The sequence below is a fragment of the Stenella coeruleoalba genome, assembly GCF_951394435.1.
Source record: "Stenella coeruleoalba genome assembly, chromosome: 8".
NCBI lineage: Eukaryota > Metazoa > Chordata > Mammalia > Artiodactyla > Delphinidae > Stenella > Stenella coeruleoalba.
Window position 1 is genome coordinate 1,723,155 of NC_137154.1, and position 18,897 is coordinate 1,742,051.

Genomic DNA, 18,897 nt, shown 5'->3' on the forward strand with positions numbered 1-18,897 from the left:
GAGCAAGGGAAGAATGAATGAAGGGTGGATGGGGGAAGGAGCAGGTGGGCAGGAGATCAGGGGGCAGGTGGGCAGGTGGGCAGGTGAGCAGGGGGCAGGTGGGTAGGTGGGCAGGTGAGCAGGGGGCAGGTGGGCAGGAGAGCAGGGGGACAAGTGGGCAGGAGAGCAGGGGGACACGTGGGCAGGTGAGCAGGGGCACAGGTGGGCAGGAGAGCAGGGGGCAGGTGGATAGGTAGGCAGGTGAGCAGGGGAATAGGTGGGCAGGTGAGCAGGGGGACACGTGGGCAGGTGGGCAGGAGAGCAGGGGGCAGGTGGGTAGGTGGGCAGGTGAGCAGGGTGACAGGTGGGCAGGTGGGCAGGTGAGCAGGGGGCAGGTGGGCAGGTGAGCAGGGGGACACGTGGGCAGGTGGGCAGGAGACCAGGGGGACAGGTGGGTAGGTGGGCAGGAGAGCAGGGGGCAGGTGGGCAGGAGAGCAGGGGTACAGGTGGGCAGGTGGGCAGGTGAGCAGGGGGCCAGGAGGGCAGGTGGTAGGTCGGCAGGGGGGCAAGTGAGCAGGGGGACGTGTGGGTAGGTGAGCAGGTGGTAGGTGGGCAGGTGGGCAGGGGGCCAGGTGACATCACTGAGTAAGTGAACATCTTGGAGACAAGCAGTTAATGGAGTGGAGCTCGGGCCAGCATGGGGCCAGGAGTTGACGACCCAGTGAGTGGACGGGCAGAGGCGACACCATACTGCCTGCGCCCCTCTGTGCCGTGACACTGGGGTGGCAGTCAAAGCCATGTTTTTAAATAAAACTCATCTGAGAACAGTTTGGGATTTACAGAAGAGAGCTGCAAAGATAGTACAGCGAGTTCGCCTATACGACCCCACCCGCAGCGTCCCCTAATGCCAACGTCTGACGTGAGTGTGGGACATTTGTCACGATGATTCAGTTCACATGGCTCCATTATTATTGACTGAAGCTCATCCTTTATTCAGGTTTCTTTAGTCTGTACCCGCTTCGCTTTTTCTCTTCTGGGACCCCATCCGGGATCGCACACACGTCTGGTCATCACATCTCCTCCAGCTCCTCTGGGCTGTGGCAGTTTTGATGACCTTGACAGTGCGAAGGAGGACTCCGGGTGTGTAGCAGGACGGCCCTCTGTTGGGGTTTGTCTGGTGTTTGTGCCATGATTGGACTAGGGCTGTGGGTTTGGGCAGCAAGACCACAGGGGTGAAGGGCCCACCCGTCCCATCCCATCAGGGCACGCGCCCTCAACACAGCTTACCTCTGCGATGCTGTCTGCGCTCACCTGGCTGAGGGGTGCTCGTCAGAACCGGAAGGGGGACCAGGAGGAGGTGCGGCCACACCTGGCGGCTGGGACTGAGGGTCCCATCCCTGGCAGCGGGGGATCCACACACGTTATTTGGAATTCTGCACGGACGGTTTCTCTTCTGCCCCCGTGGTTTATTCAGTCCTTTATTTGGACCAGCGTGGGTTCACGGTGTTTGCTTAATATCGCGGGTTGTCATCCAATACGTTATTTGCTCTGTTGCTCAAACCATCCCAGCTTTGGCCACTGGGAGCTCTGTCAGCTGGTTTCCCTGACAAAACAGTTTTCTATTGACCAAGTAATTATTAAATGAGGGCGGAGAAGAGGGAGAAAAAGGAGGTCACTGGCCAGCAACGAACACGACACAAACACACGTGGGTGCGCACAAATGCACAGGCACACACGTGCACACACGCCTCCCGTGGACACAGAGAAAGGAGGCAGCCTAGGCCTGGCCCTCAGCGCAGGGTCCGTGCGGGGTGGGGGTCTGTCCCCTGGCCCAGCTCCTCCGGACGGAAGCTGCTGCTTCGGGCCCCCTTTGGACAGCTCTGCCCTCACGAGGGGGTGGCCACCCCAGGTGCCAGAGGGGATGGGCGAGTGGCTGAGGGTCAGGCAGCCGGGCAGGGCCAGCGGCTTCCCCTGCAGATGCCACTCCTCTCGCAGACAGGCTGTCGAAGTGGGAAGGTGAGGTTCAGCCACGGAAAGGGGTTCCCTGGGGCAAGTGTGGATGGTGCCCGACATAGGCCAGGCTCCCTGCCAAGCCGGTGGGCACGGGGCAAGGGGGCCACGGTCGGGGGCCGCGGTCAGAAGCCTGGTCTTTAGGGGGTCTGACCCGGGTTCAGTCCCCACCAGGCCAGTCATCAAGGAAGCCTCATTTCCTGCCCACAGAGGGGTCTGGTGCTGCTCTGGGAAAACACAGCGAGGTCATCTGTGCCAGGTGCCTGGCGCAGGGAAGGTGCGCCACAGGGCTAGGTCAGGAAGCCAGGCCCGGCCCTGCTCCGAAAGATTTGCCCCAAAGTCAGAGAAAGATAATGCCGGAAGCGAGGCAGGCACAGTGACCTGGGGCCCATCTCTGCTGCAGGGAGGGTCCAGGTGGCCAGCTCCCCAGCCCACGGCCCCGCTGCCCCTGGATCCCGGACTTTCACTCTCGCTGCGCCCCCTTGGGCCACACCTGGGCTCCACCGGAGCGACCCACGTGTGGTGACATCGGGGACGCAGGGCAGGGATTCCTGGGGGCCAGGGGGCACTGGGATAGATGAGGGGTCCTGGCTGGCCCCTGTTCTGGGCAAGGAGGTGGCGGAGCTGACAGCCAGCCCAGAGCCCCATTCTGCTGGTTTCTAGAAGGCCAGCCATGACCACGCCCACGGCTATCTGGGGCACTCATCCTCCCCGGCTGAGGTTCCCCAGGGTCCAGAGGACCTACATTACGAGACACTGAATGGGGGCCACTCCAGCATGAGAGGTGAGCCGTGCACAGGTGGCCAGCCCTGGAGGACCACAGCGGGGGCCCTAGTGGTTCCAGCTGGCCCAGGCGGGACCCAGTGAGCGCCTTCACCACGTGTCCCCTCCGGGCCCACATTGGGCCCAGCGGCCCAGTTAGCACAGCCCCACGTTCATTCGGGTTTGCAGCCGGGCCCCATCCCCGGGTTCACGTGGTTTAGTTTGATTACAGATGCGGGTTTTGACAAAGCCTCGGTGTGGGTACCGGTGAGGGCCCAGCACCCCCCAACCCCCGCGCCCTCCAGGTGGCCCGGCCCTAAATTACTCATTTGTGCCGCTGAGGCATCAAAAACCAAGCTGCTTTTTCAAAACTTTTGATGTCACAGAACGTTTCAAAAGATGTTTCGTAAGACAGTGCTTCAGTAAGGACGTCCGGATCAGACCTTCTCTCCCCAAGTCCCCCAGGCAGGACTTAACGGGAGGGCCAGCCTCTGCTCGCACACTCCAGAGACAGGAAGCTCTGTCGCCCCCGCGCATGTGCCCTCTCCCACCTGCCCACCTCCACCCAGGGTCCTCTGCAGCCACGCCAGGAGCACCTTTGGGAGAGGTCTTGTTTATCTGCAAGCATCCTGGGGTCTTGGGCCAGGGGCGGGGGCAGCAGGGGGGCAGAAGCTGGCCTTGCCACCCCTCGCCTTCCTGCCTGCCCTTCCTCTGGGGTCCCCGGAGGCTCAGCTCCTGGTGTGCTGGCAAACAGACAGACGGGCGACCAACGTAACCCAGCTCCTGGGCGGGCAGCTGTGGTCTGAGGCCCCCGCCCAGTTGGAAACCACAGTGGGAGGGGAGGGGAAGGAAGAGAAGGGCAGGGGAGAGCAGAGGAGAGGAGAGGAGAGCAGAGGAGACCTCCATGGGGCCTTGGAGTCGAGTCAGGGTGGCCAAATGCCAGATGCTTGTCACCAGCCTCTTTGTCTTGGTAACAGGCAGGCTGGGCAGGGGCAGGAGGCGGCGGGGCGTGGGGGGGGGGGGGTGTTGAGCCGTGTTCCCGGACCTCTGGAACTGCGGTCCCCGCCCCGACCACACCAGCCCTGCCGCCCCGGCGGACATGCACCTGGGGCTCTGGTGGCGGACTCCTGGCAGCAAAAGGATGCCTCGTGAGCAGTGCCTGTCCTGCTGCCGGGCGGCATGGGCCCTAGAGAAGGCCTGAGGGCCTTGGTGGGCTGGTGAACTGGGCTCAGAGGGGCTTTCCCTGGGGGAGCGGGGCGGGGGCCGGCGTCCCGCTCTGGAAGGTGCTCTCATGGCGGGGGGAGAGAGGCAGGCTGAGAAGGGCTGGGTGGGTCCGTTCCCTGCTCCGCAAATGAAATGATGCAAGGTTCCAGGCCCTTGGAGAAGATGGACAGCGGGTGTGCGTGTTGCAGGGGAGGGGGGATGTGAGTGTGAGTGTGTGTGCTGGGGTGTCTTGTGTGAGTGTGTCTGTGTGTCTGTGTGTGCGGGGCGGGTGTCTGTGTCGGGGAGTGTCTGGGGCAGAGGTCTCCCTGAGACCACCCCCAGAAACGCCCAGAGGCCCCGCAGCCGATCCTGTCTCCTGTGGGACCCGGAAGCTGGAGGGAGGCTGGCAGGGGGACGGGTCAGTGCCCAGCCCTGCCCCACACGCTGGGTCTCCCCCACCCCCAGCTGCTGGGCCTCGCTATGGCCACCGCGGCAGTGCTCACGTACTTCGGGCCTCACTTTGCTGTCATCGGCCACGCATCCTCAGAGAGGACCCCCTATGAAGCTTTGCACCTCTGGGGTAAGTGAGGCTCTGGGCGGGGCAGCCACTATGGGGGAGGGGGCTTCAGGAGCAAAGGTGGCTGGGGAGGAGCCCCAGGCTGGCGTGAGGTCTCCCGAGTGGAGCCGGGCTGGGGCAGGCAGTGGGGTCAGAGGTAGAAAGGGCCACCTGGAAGTCCCAGCTCCACTGGGCAGAGCCTGGGGTCTGCCGAGGTCTCCCGCCCTGGGACCCCGGGGACAGCGTGGACGTGTCGGGTGGTATCCGGACCCTGCCCTCTGTGTCCAGGAAGGGGTGCTCACCCGTGATGAGGCCTTGAGCATCAGAGATGGCGTCCTGTCCCCCCTACCCTGCCCCCGGGGGGCTTGGCCTCCGGAGAGAGCACACTGGAGGCCAAGGAGGGCGGCTGTGGGGGAAGCCGAGGCTCAGGGGGTTGGGGCTGGTGGGCCCCACCCCAGGCCTCCTGGTGGCCGCAGGCCTCATGTTTTTACCCTGAGCCCTGAACCCCAGACTCCCTAGAGCAGGAAGCCTGGGGCCGGGCCTGGACTGATAAGATTACAGCCACCTGTCAGTAGGGCCCGGGGGCAGGGATGTGGGCTCTAAGACAGCCCCCGGGGATGGGCGACGGGGGCAGGAAGCCAGGAGGGAGGGCGGGCCGGCATGGAGGCGGGTGGGGGTGGGAGGCACACCCCTGCCTGACCAGACAAGGCCCATTCAGAGCTCCCCAAAGTTCAGCACCCCAAGTGGACTCTCAGGTTGGATTTCAGACCTTGGCTCTGCACATGGGACCCCTGCCCTGGGCACGCTGACCCCCGTCTCTCTCCACCCTCAGCCTTCTCCACAGGAATCGCCCTGGCCGCGCTCCTGATCCTGGGCGCCGTGCTGAGTGCCGCAGCCACTGTGAGGGAGGCCAGGGGCCTCATGGCTGCGGTGAGTTCTCTGCGTCCCCAGCTCCCCCAGACGGGATCTGGCGGGGCTGTGAGCCCACGGAGCCTGCCTCTCCCCTGTGTCCCGACAGAAACTGAGGCTCCAGGGATGTGGGCCAGCCAGGACCCCTCCACCCATGACAGCCAGGGCCCCTCCACCCATGACAGCCAGGGCCCCTCCACCCGGGACCGCCAGGGCCCCTCCACCCGGAACAGCCAGGGCCCCTCCACCCGGGACAGTCAGGGCCCCTCCACCCGGAACAGCCAGGGCCCCTCCACCAGGTGCCTATCTCACCCCCATCATCCATTGGGGCCTTGAAAGGCAGAGCTGACCCTCCCAGGCCTGGGCACTGTTTCAAAGGCCCAGGGAGGGCCTGGTTCTGTGACACTGGAGTCGCTGCATACGTGGTTTGGGTGAATGCCATCCCCTTACCAGGAGGCCAGGCCCAGTCGATCACCTGTAGGCCAGGACTGGGCAGTGGCTCCGAGGCGGCCTGCAGTCGGGCTCCTCCTCTGCAGCCCCAGCTGTGGGGTCTCCCCACCCCTCGAGCTCCCACAAGCCTCTGACCTCGCCCCACAGTGGTGGCCCTGTGTTGCCCCCGTACCTGTTCCTCCACGTGGCCCTATCTTGGTCCACCTGCCAGCCCCGTCTCCCCAGGGACCACGGGCCTGCCCGCTCTGGGCTCAAGCCCCTCCTCTCACCTGAACTGGGGCCTCAGCTCCTGGCTGCTGCCCTGTGCTGTCACCTGATGCACACCACCCCCCAGAGCCTTCTCGGGCTCCCCGAGGCGCGTGAGACCAAGTCCAGCCTCCCTGTGCCTCCACGGGTCCCTCCCGCTTTCCTACCCCCGGCCCTCTGCTCCGGCAAACCCACCCCTCCCCTGGGAGTGGTTTGTGGGGCTGACAACCCCTGGGAGCTCAGGCCGGGGCTATGTTTCCCCGGGTGGCCTCTGAGGCCGGCAACCCTGGGCTCCCTGAGGGCAGCCCTCTGGGTCCCCAGGGCTGGCGGGGCTCTCGGCCCAGCCTGTGTCAGCAAATGCTGGTTGAATGACTCCTGGGTTGTAAACATCTCCAAGGGCAGGGACAGAGTCACCTCCTGGAGCCGGGCCCCGGCCCTGGGTGTGCTTGGGGAGTAGAGGGGCATCCGGCAGCTCGAGCCCTAACCAGGACCCCGCAGGAGCGTGGGCAGGGCAGTGCTGCGTGGGCGCACTAAGACCCGGGCCTGTGCAGTCTGGCTGGGGTATGGGGGGAGGGAAGGAGGCCCCAGTGGCAGCTGACCAGGCAGGTGCACTGTCCTCCCAAAGGGGAGCCCTGAGGCGTGGGGCTTGCCGGAAGGCCTCAGGGCTGGAGGTCAAGGCTGCTGGCGGGGCCAGACCCAGGGGTCCTGGCGAGGGCGGCCCGGAGAGGCCAGCGCCGAGGCTGCAGCGTCGGCCACCAGGGGGCGCCATGCTGCTGGGCTCAGAGCCGAGGCGGGAAGATGCCGAAGGCTCCTGTTCCCAAGGTTCCTGGCTCAACGGTTCTCGGCCCAGCCGGTCACCAGGGCCTTCCCCAGCTCCCGACCGCCCCAGCTCTGCACCCTGATCCGGGGGCAGGGGCCAGGGAGCACCAGGGTCTCTGTTCCGCGTCCCTTCCCGTTACTTGGGTCGGGCCCCACGGCCGCCTGCCTGCTGCACCCCAACCTCCCGCCCTGGGCCCCCAGCCTGGATGGCAAGCCCAGCGCGGCCCCGCGGGGCCTGGGAGACCTCACGCCCCTACTGCCCGCTGAGCCACGGCCGTGTGTGTGCATCTCAGTGCGCGCGTCGCGTCTGGCATGTGTCTGGCGCGTCTGGCGTGTGTGAGCCCGCGTGGAGGGCCGGGGGCGGAGATCTTTCCCACCCGCCGCTCCCCCCGCTTCCTGCCCCCCCAGCCCCCTCCCGCACCAGCGTCACACACAGGAAATGAGCGGCTCGCAGGCTCGCAGCCCGGCTGGCAGCAGCGCCGGGGCAGCCATTTTGATTTATGTCTGTGGTTTTGTTTAGAACAGGGAGAAAGGAGCCGGTGGGGACTGGGCCCGGCCGCGCCAGCGCCTCAGCCCCGCAGAGGGCCTGGGGGGCCCGGCGGGCCCATCGCCGCCCAGGACCCTCCATGCAGGCGGACTGGCGGCGGGAGGGAAGGGGGTGATGCTCGCTTTCCTGAGGAATGAGCCGGTTCCTGGAAAATGCTGGTCCCCTGAGCTGGCTCTGGGCCTCCAGCCTGCTAGGCAGTGCTGAGCAATGGCTTCCAGATGGGAAAGGCGGCCCTCGGCCAGCCCGGGGGGAAGGGGGGCGGGGAGGAGGGAGAGGGGGGAGGAGGCAGCATCTCCGGGCTGTCCTGAGACTGAGGCCTTGCAGACCCCTGGGCAGGCAGGAGGGAACATGGGGTGAAGGCCGGTGGGCCGCCCGCCCCTGAGAAGAGCCGGAGGTCCCTGCGCCTGCACTGAGTCTGGGCGCTGGCGGCGTGGCCCACTCTTAAATGGAGCCTGGTGGGCCCCCACCCCCACCCCTGTGTGGACTGTTTCTTCAACCCCGTCCAGCCCGGGCAGCGTATGTGTCCATCTGCATCCGGGGTGTCCCTCCATTCCATTCCAGGTGCCACCCTGAGTGCGGCCCCTAGGTTGGGAGAGCCTGGCCGCAGCATGCCCCCGGCCACGGACAGCCCGGGGTGACTGAGGTGGGGCGGTGACGCCAGGCCTCCGGACCCCCGGGCCGTGTGGTCAGCAGGCGAATTGACTGTCCAAGGCTCCAGAAGGAGCCTCAGCCCGAGACCCGAATCACAGGGTCACCAGCACAAAGTGACAAGGCAGACAATGGGTGGGGGGATGTCCCCAAGGCAGCACGTGGGCCAGGGTTCCTAGTCTGGGATGACCCTCTGAAACGACCCACGAAAGAGCTTTGGGGGCACATGTGCATTTTGCGGGGAGGGGCCGTAAAGTTCATCAGCTTCAGAACCCCCCTGAGAGACGCGCCGCCAAAGCCCTGGGGCCCAGGGGTGTCCGCCTGGCCACGCTCCCGCCGAACCCGGCTCTGAACCCCCGGGAGGCATGTTTCAGAGAACAAAAGCAGAGCGGCGGCCCCTCCTCCAAGGCCCTCCCTGCTCAGGGGGGCCGGCAGCCCCTGAGCCACCCCTCCTGCCCCGGCTTAAAAGGGGTTCGTTTCTTCTCCGGGATCCGAATCTCAGGCTCGGGAAGGCCCTGCCTGGCCCTTCCGGGGTCAGTGCCCTTCCCGGCAGCAGCCGCAGAGGGCAGGGGTCTCCCTCGTCCCAGGTGCTGCCTGCCTGCGCCCCTGGGGCAGGGGCTGTGGCACTGCTATTAAGGCCCCTCACGGGAGCTAAAACCAGCAATACGGGGTCTCCCGAGAAGGGCCAAAAGGAGGGATGGAGACCAGTGTGCCCACCGCCCAAGGCCCCCCGCTTGGGCAGGGGGGAGCCGCCAGGCCGCCACCACGGCGCCCGGACTCACGGCCCCTCCTCTGCCCCAGGCCTTCCTGTGCTTCGCCCTGGTGTTCTGCGCCCTGGTGCAGGTGGCCTTCTGGAGATGCCACAACCCCACGCAGGTGAGCACCCCGGCCCGCCCCCATCCCGCCGGCGAGGGTCCCTCAGGGATGAGAAAGTGGGTTCCGTGCTTCCTCTCACCTGCCGGTCACCACTGTGGGGACATTCTCTGCCTGGGGGTGAGGTGGGGACGCAGAGACCAGAGGGCCGGTCCGCTCCTGGGCTGGGGCAGCGGATCCCCAGAGAAGGAGGGGAAGCAGGTAGAGGCCTTGGACACCCCCTTCTCACTAAGGCCCCCCTGGGCCCAGAAGATGGGACCTGGGGGGTTGGAGGGAGGCCCCCCAGCTGGCCTAAGGGATTGATTAGTGGGGGTCGGTTCCAGAAAATGCACTGGGGGCTGCTCTCCTGACGGGGATCGGGCCAGGCAGGGGGAGGCCTTGTCCGGGCGTGGGCGCTACAGGACAGTGGAGGGGACGGCCAGGCCTCCTCCACGGGACGACAGCGGCCCTGCAGTCCAGGACTCGGGCTGCCTGGAGGTGGGACCGTTCACGTGACCCTACTCCTTCCATTTTCACTCTGGGCTTCTCCCAGGGACGTGCATGTCGGTGGTGACCGTGGTAATGGTGGGTGTGGGTCCCCATAGCAGGGGGCTCCTTTGTTTCTTCCTTCCTTCATCCGTTCATCCGTCCCTCTGTCCTCTGGGTGCTGCTGGTTCAGCGGGGCTCCGGGGCGGCCCAGGGCTGGGAGGCAGGGATGCCCCAGCTCTGGGGTAACACGGTCACGCAGGGCCCCGGCCCCCAGAGAGCAGGGCTCGAAGACTGCAGGCCACGGGTCTAGGGTGGGCGCTGACCCCGGGGAGCAGGGCAGGACCACAGCTTGGGAGGGACTGCTCCCAAGGGACACAGGGGGCTGGGGCAGCCTGGCCCTGCAGAAATTCTGTCTGAACTCTGGGTCCCGAGACGGAGCTGAGAGCCTGCCCGGGAAATGGGGCTGGCCAAGTTCATGAGCAGAGCTGACCCCTCCCAGACCAGGGCTGGGGGTCAAGGCCAGACCCCCTCTGGCCGGGCAGAGGAAATGGGTGCCCAAGAGGCTCAGGGAGAGGGGCAGCGACCCCAGACGGACTCACATGTGGGGCCCGGGGACTAGTGGGGGCCAGGAGGGTCCACAGTTGGCCAGTACCAGGCCAGGGCACAGAGCGAGGCCGGCCAACGCCACTGCCCTCCAGCACCCTGTGCCCACGGCCCCCCAACAGGATCAGACTTCTCGCCCCAGCTGAGCTGCGAGCCTGCAGGGCAGCCCCCCGGCGCCTTTCCCAAAGGGTCCTCTCCCCCCCCACCCCCACCCCCACCCCCCGTCTGCTTCTCAGCATCTGTCCCAGGCCTCAGGCCCCTGCTCCTCCCCGGCTGAGAGGTGCCGGAGAGCAGCCTCCCCTCGTCCGCAGCAATGCACACAACCCAGGCAGCAGAACTCACCCCAGCCTTCACCTGTGAGAGCCCAGCCCCAGGCAAGACCCTGAGGCAGCCCCCCGAAAGAGCTGCGGGGCCAGCGGGTAGGGCCACGGAGAGGGACGGGAGAGTCCAGCCCCACGGGCCCCATCCGGCTGGACTCTCTGAGACCCTGATCAATCCTTTCTTCTCTCACTGGGACTCAGTTTCCCCATGCACTCTATAAGGACCAGGGAAACCAAAGCCAGTCCAGCTGGAGTATACCCGGTTTCTGGGCAAAACCCTGTTCCAGCAGGTGACCCGCAATGATTTTTTGCCTGTGTATCAGGAGTCCCAGCGGCCCCGACCCCCTCTGTTGCCCAGGCGCCCCCCCCCCACCAAGATGTTCACGCAAGATGCAGCCAGGTAGGAGGCTGAGCTCGTGCTGTGTGCTTTTAGGTGTGTGATTACCCACTCTGGTCTTACCTGCAGTAATGGGCCTAGTTTCTCCCCGCTGCCCTCTGCCTGCTCCGTGCTCCTTGGAGTTGATGAGGCCGTCACCAGACCTTCCAGGGTGGTGGCCATCCCCTTGGTGTGCAGATGGAGGGACTCAGGCCCACGGGGGTGGGGGTGGGGGGTCAGATCGCCCTGGCAGAGGCCGGGCAGGAGGGGTCCACCATCCAGGGCTCTTCGCCCTGACTCAATGCCTTTTTACCCTTCCCTGCCCAAGGGTCACCCCAAACTGTTCACCACCACCTTGGCATCATCTGGGGTCACCCAGATGGAATGCCAGATGGAGAAAGGGCATTTCCTCTGGCTCTGGAGGAGTCGGAGCCTGGCAAGGCAGCCTCAGCTCTCGGTGACCAGGGAGCGCTGGGCCCGGCTGGTGTTTTGGCCTCACAGTTCCCATCCACCGAGAAGCCCGGGCGAGGTCTGGGTCACCGCGTGGGTGGTCCCGGCCAAGATAGCTGCCAGGGTGCTCTGGGCCCCCGCTGCAGCTCTCCTGGGGGGTGGCTGCAGCCCATCCTTTCTGCCCTGACACTGTTTACAGCTCTGAGCCCAGGATTTGCACTTCTGCAGGGGAGGGGCCGTGCAGGGGCCACAGGCCATAGTCTGCCTGGGGTCCCCGCTCCGGGAAGGGGAGGGGGCAAAAGCGGAAGTCTCCCAGCTGGCCTCTTCCGTGTCCCAGCCCCTGCCGCCATCCCCGACAGAAATCTTCCTGTCTGGTCCGCGCTCCAGCTGGCCTTCAGGGTCCAGCCCTCGGGGTCCTGCCTGACCCCAGTCGGGGCTGGGGCTTCCTCCGTGTCCGGGCCCACGTGGGCCCACAGGAGGCCGGGATGGGGCAGCTCTGGCTTCAAAGTCTGGGGTCAGCCTCTCACCCGGTGCCCTTGGGATCAGCTAGCCTTCCTGGGCCTCGGTTTCCTCATCTGTAAAAGGGGCATGAGAACCCCGATGAGGGGGCTGCTGAGTGGTGGGAATGAACCAGTGGGACCCACCTGCACCCCCTGAGCCCAGGTCTGTCCTCCATCACTGGGGCCAGTGCAGAGCTGGGCACTGGCCAGGGCACGGGCCCCGAGCAGCAGGGGCAGGAAAAGCCACCCATCCTGTGCCCCCCAACCCCGGGAACCTGGGCAGGTGCCTTGGCATCAGGGCCAACCTGGGCCAGACAGATCCCAGCCCCGCTCCTTCCTTCCACGAGATCCTCCTGGAGGCCCAGGGAGCAGAGAAGCACAAAGGGCCAAGCTGTTTGCTCCAGGGGATCTGTTCCCCCCCAGTTCTCCCCCTGCACCTCCCCTGAGTGACCCCCTAAGATATCCTGAAACACGGGGTCAAGATGGGAAACCTGGGGACAAGGAGAGGACAGGGACCAGCCACGACTCCTGGTGGCCCAGAAGCCAGGCCGCAGACCCCGGAGCGGGGGCACCTCCCCGCTTCCCCCGCCACTCACTCCCCCGCACCCTGGGGCGCTCACTCCCTCGGGGCCCTGGTAGGCGCCCTGAAGCTGGGAGGGCGGGCAATGCAGGGACTGGGTGGCCGTGCTGTGAATACAGAGCACGAGGGCTATTAATTATGTTCCCGCGGGAGCCTGAGAGCCACTCTGCCACAGCGCCCTGTCCCCAGACGGGCTGCGGGGCGATGACTTGCCTGGCTCCACTTAATAATTCAGGCACGGATTAAGTACAGCTCTGCCGGGAGCCCCAGAGAAAGGCTGTCTGTCCTCCAGCTCCCAGGTCGGGGCCCCTCCCCCATAGTCCAGCGGCCGCCAGGACCAGCCCTGGGGCACAAGGCCCTGGTCTGCAGACCACCTGCCGCTCCCACGGGCCACCCCCTCTGCAGCTATTCTCCCCCGCCCCCCCTGCCCCCCCCCGCAGGTTTAGCAGACAATGGGGAGGCAGAGGTCAATGGCAGGGTGGGGGGCCGGGCTGGCAGGGACGCCCCAGGCACCTGGTTTGTATTCAGCGGCCCAGGCACTCCCGTCCTGAGGGTTGCCCCCTGGAGCCCTGGGAGATGGGGCTTAAAGATGGGGCACCCTGGCAGGGAGCACCCAGGTATCAGGGCCCAAGGGCCTCTGAGAGCTCCCAGCCCACCCCCAGTTTTCTCATGGAGAAACACAGCCCCTGAACCTGGTGATGGGGGGGCAGACGGTAGAGCACCACCCAGGCCCCCAGGCCTCGGGAGGGTCAGCCTGGCCCCTGATGCCAGGCCCGGGGGTCTTGGGCAGGGGCGTGGCCCTGCCAGATCTGCTTCTTCATCTGAAGGAGAAACTCGCGCCCCACTCCTGGGGTCATGGGGAGAGACGCGCAGCTCAACCACCAGCGGGTTTGTTCCTCCCGTTCATGTTTCAGTAACAACACCTCCAGAGGGGCCAGGGTCTCCCTGGGCCCTAGTGGGCCTTGGGGGTGGGGATGAAACCCCGAGGGTGGGCTGAGCTGGCCTCCCTGCCCCGGCCTCCTGCACCACCGACCCCGAGCCAGCTCTGCTAGCCCCTCAGTCCTCACCAGGACCCCCTCCCACGAGGACGCAGTACAGCCCGGCAGGTCTCCACCCCCACGTCACTCGAGGAAACGAAGGCCAAGAGGGCCCCCAGCCAGGTCTCCCGCAGCGGTGGCCAGTCTGGCGCCTGGCCCCCAGCCCAGGACACTGCCCACCTCCCACTGGGTGGGGAACAAAGCGGCTGGCTGACTCTGTGGGCAAGGTCTCAGCCGGGAGGGTTAACGAGCCCTGGGAGCGATGTTCAGTGTGGAAATCGGTCTGGTTCCTACTGGACAGCACTGGGCGAGACCGCCCCCCTGCCCACCTGCTCCCAAGTCCTCCAGGCTGGGAGTGGGGAAGCCGCCCTTCCTTTCTGGAGGGTGGGGGTGAGTGGCCAGAGCAGGGTACCCCTGAGCGCCTGTCAGCCTGTCCCCGCTGTCAGCACAGCGTGGGGATGGGAAGGGAAGGGAGGCAGGGCGCAGGGTCTCTGAGGTGGGAAAAGAGGCATCAGAGGGCAAGGGAGCTCAGAGGCCTTGCCCATGCCAGAGGCCAGCGAACCCAGTGCAGTCACAGAAGCCTTCCTGGAGGAGGCAAGATTCCGGTTACTCTCTGATGAAGTCACTTGGCAAGGGGAGGGCATCTCGGTGTGGGGGCAGCACGAGCAAAGGCACAGAAGGGGATGCTTAGCTGGGCAGAGGCAATGAGGTCTGAGTGAGGTGTGAAGGCAGAGCCGGCAGGGCCCCTGTTGCTACCCTGCTTCTCCTTCGTCTGCCCCCAAGGGGCCTCGTCTGCCCCGGGTGCCCTTGGCCAGCTCTGGGTAGCTGCCTGGGCTTTTCAGAACCTACCGATGGTTCTGGGCAAAGACCTGGAGCATCCCTGGGGAGCTGAGCTCCTGGCACGAGGCCACTCCTGGCCGTCTCCCCCCAGGGCCCACCAGGGGCTTTCCCTCCCCACTGCCTGTTTCCAGATCAACAGAAGCGGGTGGACACTTTGGCCAGGGCCTCCTCCCACTGTAAGACAAGAGCTGGGGGATGGGTGGCCAAGCTCGGGCCTCTGGTTTATCCTGCAGGACCCCCCAGGGGCAAGAGTGGCATTAACGGCCATTCTTGGGGGGAGGTCCCCACAACTGAAGTATGGGGACCCCTGTGACCAGCCACCCAGGGGACCCAGTCTCCGCTTCCAGGGAGCTCTGCCCCGTGGAAGGAGAAGGCGGGGGCCAGCGGGACATCACTCAGCACCCGAGGGCCAGGCCCCGCCTTCGGGGGGCTCCATTGGGGGAGGGGCTTCACCGGCACAGGGGCCTTCCCGTGATGCTCTCGGGACAGGTGGAGGACGCTGTGTTGGACGCCTACGATCAGGTGTATGAGCAGGCGGTGAAGAGCTCGTCAGGAATCTGGCGGCAGGAGCTGGTGGCCATCCAGGACATGGTGAGTGTGGTGGGGGAGGCCCCCTCCCCGGGCAGCCCTGGACTGGTCAGCCTCCCCAGGTGGGCTGTGATCTAGAAAATGGGCAGAGGTAGCCCCCCAGAGCCAGCCAGCGGCCAGGTGCTGAGCAGAAGGTCCCAGGACACAGGTTATCAGTGCCCCTTGGGGGGAGGGGGAGGGGAAAGAGAGGTCCTGTCCTCCGTCTGCCCTGGAAGGCCAGCTACTTCCAGAATTTGCGGGGCCCAGAGCAGAGTGCAAGACCCCTTGTCCAAAAGTGATGAAGAATTTCAAGATGGTGACGGCACAGCATTCGGTGGGGCCCCAGTGACTGCTGGCCAGGCTGCCCGGAACCCGGCACCCCCTGCAGAGTCAGCAGCCTCGCCCTGAGCCCCGGTCCTGGCCTCTGGGGGGGACGGGGGGGGGTGCCCTTCGTGCCTCAGTTTCCCCATATGTCCGACAGGGATCCTGGGGTTCTCAGAGCGAACCGCCTCCCTCTTCTCTCCCTGCAGTTTCAGTGCTGTGGTAAGAGCCCCCCCCTCGGCCTCCAGGAGGGCTCGGAGGCTGACCTGTGTCGGGGGCAGGAGGCCGCCAGACAGGTGAGGGGGAAGGGCCTGCAGAGACCCCGGGGGGCTCAGCCCCAGATCAGGGCCACTCCCATGCCTTGACCCTGGGGGCTGCGCTGGGCTGGGGGGACTTGACGGACGCGGGCCCGGGTCCTCTCCAGGCCCCAATAACTCCCTCACCCCTTCACACAGTTCCCAGCTTGGGGGCTCCCCACGGCCAGGCACAGTGTCAGGCACTGAGACCGCCCCCCATCGGAAGCCTCTAGGAGGGCGGGGGGCAGGTGGGCAGCTCTGCCTGCGTTGGGCTGGGGGCAGGTGTTCGAGGGCCCCTGAAGGCCAGAAGGGCGTTTGCCAGAGGGTCAGCCTAGGCCAGAGTGTGGCCACGAGGGCTTCAGTGACGAGAGACAGAGGCAGGAACGCTATTCTTCAGGATGACGGCGGCCTCCCTCCCCCCACCCCGCCTCCTCAGCTCCCCTCCCCCGCTGTCCGGGAAGCAAACACCCCTATCTCTGGCAAGAGGCTCCTGGCCACCCTCCAAGAAATGGACAGGAGGATGCGAATGGCTGGAGGCCCAGCCAGGGACGGAGCCAGCACAGCGCCCTGGGCTCTCGCGCTGGGAGGGGCGAGGGCAGAGGAGGGCCCTGCATGCAGGGAAGGGGGTTCGGGAGGCCTGTGCACGCCACCCAGGGAGAGGCCTCAGGTCCCCGTCTGCAAAGTGGGAGCAAACTCTGGTTTCTTGTACCTTCTGGGGTGGTGGGGGCCACGGGGAGACTGTAAAGGCCTTGTGGGTGGGGACACCTGGGGGAGGGGCGGGAGGGCAGGGACGTTGTCCTAGATGGTGGTCTGACCCCGGGGCTGCCTTCCAAGAGGAAGTGGGACCACGCTGGGGGACCAGACTCGATCAAGGGAATTCATGGACAGGTGGACGGACAGTCAGACACCAAGCCGGCCTCCTTTCCCCCGGCATCCCAGCCTTGACAATCGAACCCTGCATGTCCCACAGCACATACTTCCCCAGCGTGCCCCCAAATGCCAAGTCCTTCCCCAAAACCAAATGCCACCATCAGAGTGGTTCAGAGTTGAGACCGTCACCTCCCGTTTCCTTGGAGACAGAGAGCCTCTGCGGATGCCACGTCCTGGAGGGGCCGTGGAAGTTCAGGATGGAGCCAGGACAGCCTGGGGACACCCATGCCCCTACCTGTTAGCCTGTGTCCTCTCCTCACCCAGGCTCTGTGTCCCACCCTGGATGGGGTTTGGGGGGTCCCAACACAGGCAGCTCAGGGGACGCCCAGAGGATGGTACCCACTGGACCCCTGGGGGCCCCACAGGCCCCGCAGAGGTGGGCTCCACCCTGCTTGTTTTTGCCTGTTTTCAAGGCCAGTCCCCAGAGCTCGGGGTGGTTTTCCCCGGGATGTGCCGCAGCCCGGCTTTCCATCTCCCTCGCGTTTGTCCTGGGTGGGCGCTGCAGCTCCACGCCCGGGGCTGGGAGGGGCGGTCGGGGGCCCACGCGCGCTGCCCTCTGCGCAGGACTGCCTGCAGGGCATCAGGAACGTCCTGAGGACGCACAGGAACGTCGCCTCCACCCTGATCAGCCTCGGCCTCGCCTCCATGGTACCCTCTCACCCCACCCCCGCCCCTTCCCCACCTGCCTGTGCCCCCCACCTCAGACAGAAGGGCAGGGCTGGGCAGCCCCAGGTCAGATCGCGGGTCTTGCCCTGAGCAGGGAGCCGGGAGGAGCAGGCCTGAGGGGTGACAGGGCCTCCCTGATTCCCTTCCCTAGACGGCTGGGAGCCCTGCACAGCCCAGTGGCCTCCTCGGGGGGCGATGAGCCCCTCCCCTGGAGCTGCTGGCGCAGGTGCGTCCACCTCCCCCAGGTGTACGTGATGCCACTCAGCGCCTTCCTCTGGTTCGCCATCCGCTCGGGCAAATACACCCTGAGCCCACGGTAGGCCCGCCTGCCCCTCCCCACCTCCCCAGAGGGGTCCTGCAGCCCTGCAGCTGGAGGCACGCCCCCCACCCCACTCCCAAGATCTCTGCCTCTGCCCAGCGAGTGGGACCCCTGGACCGCGGGCCAGGCCAGTTCTCCAGAGGAGGTGCTTTGGGGGAGGCTGGGCCCACTGAGGGAGGGGCAGCGTGCACTCCACCCGGCAGCCCCATCCTGGCCGAGACCTGGCCTCACAGCTGCCGACTCCACCGACATCGAGAGACGGTGCTTCTGGGGCCCCCGGCCAGGACCTCCCATGAACAGGGAGCAGGGAGGACCCAGTCCCAGCAGCCGAGCAGCGCCCCACCACCCCTCAGCGCTCATAGAGTTCCTGCCTGCCACCTCCTTCACTCCCTGACTCAGCCACTCCGCCCTGGCCACCTGGGTGCCCTCCCTGCCCAGGCATCCCGCCCGGCCCCTCTGCATCCTCCAACGGCCTCATGGTCCCTCTGCCCCTCAGGGCCCGTGGCTGCCAGCCCCAGGAGCCCCACTTCTACAGACGCTGCCAGGAGGGGCCCGCCCCTCATCACCTGTCTGAAGCAGATGCTCTCAGGGGCCGTCGGGGTCCAAGCAGTCGCTCGGGTCACCCTCCGCTGCTCCAGGACACCCACCTGCCTACACACAGGAGCAACAGAGAAGCTCCGGCCTCGGCCCGCACGCGATCCTTCCCAGGAGGGGATGAGCTGTTTTCCTCCACATGGTGGTGGGATGGGGAGGGAGGGGACCCCACCAGACAAGCAGCCTCCATGTAAGCAGACGGGGGACCGGGGGTCACTTGCAGACTCTGGGAACAGGCTGGGAGGTGAGTGAGGACAGAGGAAGCAGAGGGCAGCTTGGCTGGGCTCTGCTTTGAGTCCCACAGGGTCAAACCCAGGGCTGGGCTGGGCTGGGCTGGGCTGCCCCCCCAGGCTCTGGGGAGGCCCCACTCCAGGCTGGGTCAGGCTGTTGCCAGAGTTCGGTTCTGTGCGGCTGTGGGACTGACGTCCCTTCCTTGCCCGCTGTCTGCGGGGCCGCTGTGCTCCCCGAGACCCCTTCCCCTCCATCCTCAAGTCACCGTGGCAGGTGGGTTCCTGCTCCTGCTGGGGATTCCTCTGACCCTCCCCAAGGCTGGAGGACAGTCCGCTTTCAAAGGCTCACGAGTGTAGATGAGGGCCACCCGGGTAAACTTCCTGCCGTACAGAGAAATCACATTTGTGGTGACACTGTGTTCACGGGTTCTGGGGAATGCATTTGAGAAATCCCGCCTGCCACGGCCTCTCCCCTTGGCCATCCAACTACCCGGCTGGTGAGTTCTCGCTAACGAACTGTCCCTGACGATTTGCATCCGTGGCTCGAAACCAAAGACCTGGGTGGGACGCCAGACTGACCCAGCCTAGGCCGAGGCCCCAGCGTAACTGACAAGGGAGAAGGGACTGTGCAGCCCTTTTAACTTCCATAGCTCAGCCCTGCGCCCCCCGAAACCAACAAAGTCGGGTGCCTCCCGAGTAAGAAGCAGCCCTCTGTGATGGGCAACCAGAAAGGGACAAAGTGACCAACGCCTGCTGCAGTCCACCCCTTGTGTTTCCAATCTCACACACACACACACA

General features: G+C 66.0%; 1 protein-coding gene across 1 annotated transcript; it reads left to right on the forward strand.

Moving 5' to 3' along the window:
• Positions 1 to 3,564: 3,564 nt before the first annotated feature.
• On the forward strand, positions 3,565 to 18,179 carry TSPAN32 (tetraspanin 32). The gene is made up of 9 exons (XM_079929620.1): positions 3,565 to 3,721; positions 4,420 to 4,534; positions 5,343 to 5,440; positions 8,931 to 9,005; positions 14,666 to 14,767; positions 15,274 to 15,360; positions 16,855 to 16,938; positions 17,202 to 17,272; positions 17,772 to 18,179. Exons 1-9 carry the CDS (start codon positions 3,656 to 3,658, stop codon positions 18,061 to 18,063), a joined length of 990 nt encoding a protein of 329 aa, XP_079785746.1. The 5' UTR covers positions 3,565 to 3,655; the 3' UTR covers positions 18,064 to 18,179.
• Positions 18,180 to 18,897: the final 718 nt, after the last annotated feature.